This window comes from Ranitomeya variabilis, chromosome 2 (genome assembly GCF_051348905.1).
Source record: "Ranitomeya variabilis isolate aRanVar5 chromosome 2, aRanVar5.hap1, whole genome shotgun sequence".
NCBI lineage: Eukaryota > Metazoa > Chordata > Amphibia > Anura > Dendrobatidae > Ranitomeya > Ranitomeya variabilis.
Window position 1 is genome coordinate 776,487,603 of NC_135233.1, and position 6,026 is coordinate 776,493,628.

Consider the following 6,026-nt stretch of genomic DNA (forward strand, 5'->3'; position numbering starts at 1 on the left):
TGGAAAATGGGAAAAACATTCCAAGTGCGGTGAAATTGCAAAAAAGTGCAATTCCACACTTGTCTTTTAGTTTTTATTTTTACCATGTTCCCTAAATGCTAAAACTGACCTGCCATTATGATTGTGCCATTATGAGTTCATGGACACCAAATATGTCTAGGTTCTTTTTTATTTAAGTGGCAAAAAAAATCTAAACTTTGGTAAAAAAAATAAATAAAAAAGGTTCCATTTTCTGAGACCTGTAGCGTCTCCATTTTTCATTATCTGGGTCTGTTTGAGGGCTCACTTTTTGTGTGCCGAGTTGACGTTTTTATTGATAGCATTTTGGTGTAGATACGATACTTTGATTGCCCGTTATTGCATTTTATCACAGTGTAGTGGCGACCAAAAAAACATTCTGATGTTTTGAATTTTTTTTCTCTTTACGCTGTTTAGTGATTGGGTTAATTCTTTTTTTTATGTTGATAGATCTGATGATTCTGAGTATATTTGATTTTTTAAAATTGTTTTATTTTGAATGTGGTGAAAGGGGGGTGATTTGAACTTTTATATTTTTATTATTTTTCTAATATTTAAAATTTTTTTTTTTTTACTTTTTGCATGTTTCAATAGTCTCCATGGGAGACTAGAAGCTGCAGTTTTCTGATCGTCTCTGCTACACACAGGCGATGATCAGATCGCCTGTGTGTAGCAGAAATCCTCACTTGCTACGAGCGCCAACCATGGGGCAGCGCTCATAGCAAACTGGTTATGACAACCATAAAGGTCTGCTGGAGACCTCTGGTTGTCATGCCAACCCATTGGTGACCTGCAATAACGTGATGGAGTCACCGATGGGCGGGATAACTTCCTGTAAGCTCGAGTTAAATGCTACTGTCAAAGATTGACAATGACATTTAACAGATTAACAGCTGCGTGTGGATCGAGATTCCACCCACGGCTGTTAGAGTCACAAGCCAGCTGTTCAAAACAGCTGACATGTGACGGGAAATGTGTGGGCTCAGAGCCCAGATCAAAGGAAGGGATTCCAACGTGGGCGTACTATTACACCCAATGTCGGAAAGAGGTTAAAAAATGTAAAATAAGTAGAAGAATATATACAAAATGTATATAAATTGGTATTATAAAATTCAATCCAGTGGAAAACATGTAATAAAATTAAAAATGACCAATCAAACCAGTACATTCATTAATACTGTCGTTGAAGGGTATTGTATAAGTAATATACCATACAATCAGTTAACTATTGCACATTAATAATTGAATATATCTACATATAATGAGGTCCATCCATATGGCTTTATATAGTAGTCCTTCTCCTCTTTCTGTTGTTAGAGGATTTAAGCTGCCGAATATGTGTACACGTGTTTAGACCCCAGAACACGGACTAAAATACATCTCCAATTTATTTTTTTATATATTTTTCTTTTTCTTTAAATTTATTGATGTTATTAAAATGTTATATTGATTAAGGTTATGCAGGTGCCATTTTTTTTATTTTTACTTTGAATGATTTAACTCCTTTTTTGGATGTAGGAGTTTACATGAGCACAGCATTCCGTATCATTGGTTGCTATCTCACGTAGTGATATCATTATTTTCTCATTGTTATTTCTTACATTATACATTTAGTTGAGAACACCTCCTATTGAATTAAAAAAATTGGTGAGGGAAAGGATATGGATCCATGAACTGGAGAGAAAGTAGACTTCTATTTTTAAAAGTTGTGTGCTATCGAGGAGGATCTACAGGAAAGAGAAGGTGCATCTTATGTGCTCTCAAGGAGGATCTGCAGGAAAGAGAAGGTGTATCTTGATGAAGCAATCTAACAGTAAAAAGGAGGCACACTGGCACACATTACGTAGTAACACTGCACAATAAAATTAAACAGGAATGAAGCATTTTGCTTAACACACTTTATGCGACATAATCTAATGATGTATTTAACACGTGACCTTGTATTAGCTATCATTAGGAAAATATAAAGAGCTTTAAGGGGTTGTCCACTACTAAGACAACCCCTTCTTAATCTGAATATTTGCCCCCGTGAAAATAAAAAGTTTTACTTATCTCCCATGTCGGCGCCATTCCAGTGGTGTTGGCACTTGCGTTCCTTGGCTCACATGACACATGCGCCTTGTGTCCAATCAGCGCTGGCGTCACTGTCCCCACCTTCACACATATAAGTCAACATAAGACCTTACACTCTATAGGATAGAGAGAAGACCCTGCCGACCATAACAGATTATGTTCTTCATAACAGAGAAAGAGAAGAAGAGAGGGAACCCTGCTCATCATAAGACCTTACACTCTATAGGAGAGAGAGAGGACCCGCCGAACATAGCAGATTATGTTCTTCATGACAGAGAAAGAGAAGAAGATTGGGAACTCTGCTCATCGTAAGACCTTACACTCTATAGGAGAGAGAGGGGACCCTGCCGACCATAACAGATTATGTTCTTTGTGACAGAGTAAGAGAAGAGAGGGAACTCTGCTCATCATAAGACCTTACACTCTATAGGAGAGGGAGAGGACCCAGCTGACCATAAGAGCTTACATTCTTCATGACAGAGAGAGCATTGATCCCGCTCACCATGAAAGCTTGAAAGCTTACATTCTACAGGAGAGAAAGAGAGTGAAAGATAGGAGCTCACTGATCAGAAATGCTTACAGTCTACAGGAGAGAGAAAACCAGGCTGATCATAAAGCTTGCACTCTACAGGAGAGAAAAAAGAGGACCCTGTTGATCATAAGTGCTTACACTCTATAGGACAGATAGACTTAGCCAGTGAATTTTGTGATGAAAAAACCCTGCCATACAAACTGTGCTCCCCTGGGAACTGCTGATCTGTAATGGCACAGGTACTGACCACCACTGTACAAGGTATGATAATCCACTAGATGTCATAAATGCAAGGTATTATGGGAAAACCCACACCTAAAGCAAAAAGACATTGGTTTGCTCTCTGATGCTTCAGTGTGGTAAATGGTGACTTGGATTTTTTTTTGTGACCTGCGAATTGGATCTCAAAAGGTTTGAATTAGAGTGAAAATACAAATTTCAGTAAATTTGACTCAAACTTGATCCTTCACAAATTGATTCTCTCAACTCTAGTTCACAGATGATGAAATTGCATGGATAACTTCGCAAAGTCGAGAAAGGAACTCGTGTTACAGATAATGATGATGACTCTACAGCATCTGTCACACAGTTATAATATAGGAGTTCACAGTTCATAATCCCTGACTGATTACTTATAAAATATTAGCTTATTCAGGACAATATAGAGGGAACAATAATAACAGAGTTAATGATAGTACTGGATCAAGCTGCCCATGTGATGCTGTCCTGATGGATTACGGTATTAATAGAAGATCATATAGTAAAAACATACAGAATTAAATCTGAGAATTAAGATAAAGGCTACAGAAATATTGAGAAGGCTGAACCAGTAGGAAGTAAGTACAGCATGTGTAAAAGAAATCCAGACTGTGATAGACAAATAGGGTAAGTGTGCATGGATGGAAAGAAAATGCTGGACTATCTCTTAAATTTTTTCTTGGCATTTCTTCATGATAATTCATAACTTTTCATCATTCAGGATTTCCATATTACCTTTCATATTTGGAAGTATGAGTAAATAAGAGCAAATTAAAGACATTGGAAAAGTGGAATTAATTTGTTTATACCTAAATGTAGCTTGAATACTTCTAAAGCATGCAGTGCTCATACAAAGGAAACAGACAATACAGGAACTTTATAGTGTGGGGTTCTAGACTCTTTCCATGACTCTTGGGCCAATTCCTCACCCTCTTTCTAGCAATTTATCTGTAGAAAAGTAGCAAAAGGGATTGGGTTATCTTTAAAACTCCCTCCAAGAGCACCATAGCAGCCTCATGGTATGTATGCACTCGAATAGTTACAAATTTGTGACATAAATACTAGAAAGATCGTTGCATGTTATGAAAATTATTTTGTAATTTTTTTTACCTGTTACAAACAGAGGTAGAAGACTGCATTACATGACTGGACATAAAAAGGTGAGAATAAATAAATCATAATTTTATAACCATGTCATCCATAAAATGGATCCGGTATCATGTGGAATGTTCTAACCTTTAAGGCTTAGGCTACTTTCACACTAGCGTCGGTACAGGGCCGTCACGCTGCGTCGGCCCGACGTACCGACACATACTGTGCAAGCGCCGCACGGGGGCAGCAGATGCTGTTTTTCCACGCATCCGTTGCCCCATTGTGAGGTGCGGGCAGGTGGGGGCGGAGTTCCGGCCGGTCATGCGTGGTCAGAAATGGCGGACCGTCGGCACAAAAAAGCGTTACATGTAACGTTTTTTGCGGCCGGCGGTCTGCCACAACACGACGCAACCGTCGCACGACGGATGCAACGTGTGGCAATACGTCGCAATGCATCGCTAATGTTAGTCTATGGGGAAAAAACGCATCCTGCAGATGACTTTGCAGGATGCGTTTTTTCGCCAAAACGATGCATTGCGACGTATGCAAAAAAACGCTAGTGTGAAAGTAGCCTTAGTTGACGTTGGGCCTGAAACACTTTATGTGTGTTCTTTACATCTGATTAATCTTTTAAACGCTATCTTAAAATCATCATTGAAGCTCGTATAGAGAAGTGGATTAATTAAAGAATTAACATAACCCAACCATGTTAGAAAGTCAGCCACTTCTGGAGAAACAGTACAAAGGTGTAGTCCAACAACAAGTTCCTTGATGAAAAATGGCAACCAACTTATCATAAAAGCTCCCAAAATGAGTCCTAATATGCGAGCGGCCTTTCTCTCTCTTGAACTAGAGATCTGTTGTTGCCTATCCCAAGTCATATCAATGTCATTGTCATATGGAGGGGTTCTTACACATGTAGTGATCTTCTCAAATTCCATGGTAGGGTCCGAGGTGGAGAATTCTGACACACAGAATGTCTGTGTAAGCTTGCAATGGGCAAAAGAGTTTTGGCTGTCATTACTTCTGTTGCTTAAGTGTCGGCTTGATCCACGTTTTTGGTAAAGGCTCTTTGCAGCATGGTAAATTCTATAGTACAAAATAAGTATTAAAGTCAAAGGGATATAAAATGCCCCAAATGTCGAGTATATTGTATAGATAACATGGTCATGTTGAATTATACAACTATTTCCAATACTAATATTCTGATGATTTCTCCAAAATAGGGGAGGAATGGAAATGAAGATAGAAATTGTCCATACAGATAGGATCATCATTCCGGCCCTTTTAACTGTTCGCTTTCTGGCATATTCAACAGCATCCGTAATTGCCCAATATCGGTCAAGTGCAATGACACAAAGATGAAGAATGGAACAAGTACAGCACGTCATGTCAATGCTAAGCCATATTTCACATATTACATAACCAAGGGTCCACTTGTCCATAACTATGTAGGCAATGCTTAAAGGCATAACTAGAATGGCGACTAGAAAATCCGTAACTGCTAAAGAACATATTAAATAATTAGCAGGTTGGTGCAATTTCTTGGTTGTGCAAATTGCAATGATGACAGCAGAGTTTAACAGTGTAGTCAGGATAGTAATTACAGCCAGCGTTAAGGAAATCAGCATTTTTTCAGTTACTGTCTTGGATTTGTTTGATATTGTTTCCGCTGTACAGTTTGTAAAATTCATCTTTCTCACTGAGAATGTAAAAGAATTTTCAGCAGCTTTCAGATGATGCTCATCTTGACCCTGGTCAGCTTTTTCCCCATGGAAACATTCATTATGTGCAGAAACCTTGACGCCACAGATGTTCTAATGCATCTTTCCTCTTCTTACACATGTCTAGCCTGGAAGATATAATCAGATAAAACATCATTTATTCTTTCATTGCAAAAATTGTTTTCATTGCTTAATGTTTGGACAAACAAAACATTGGTTTTGTCTTTAGTGCCAGCGACCTGGAGACAAGAGCGACCATTCAAGTGACCCTTGAATTGCAATCCATTATGGGCTGTCATTGTAATAAAATAATACTACATATTTTTCCA

The 6,026-nt window shown here is 38.4% G+C and overlaps 1 protein-coding gene across 1 annotated transcript; it reads right to left on the minus strand.

Moving 5' to 3' along the window:
- Nucleotides 1-4,498: 4,498 nt before the first annotated feature.
- Nucleotides 4,499-5,815, minus strand: HTR1E (5-hydroxytryptamine receptor 1E). The gene has a single exon (XM_077289770.1). It carries the CDS (start codon nucleotides 5,665-5,667, stop codon nucleotides 4,573-4,575), a length of 1,095 nt encoding a protein of 364 aa, XP_077145885.1. The 5' UTR covers nucleotides 5,668-5,815; the 3' UTR covers nucleotides 4,499-4,572.
- Nucleotides 5,816-6,026: the final 211 nt, after the last annotated feature.

Excerpts from the sequence above, each read along its gene's own strand:
- HTR1E (XM_077289770.1), bottom strand. The coding sequence starts at position 5,667 with ATGAATTTTACAAACTGTACAGCGGAAACAATATCAAACAAATCCAAG.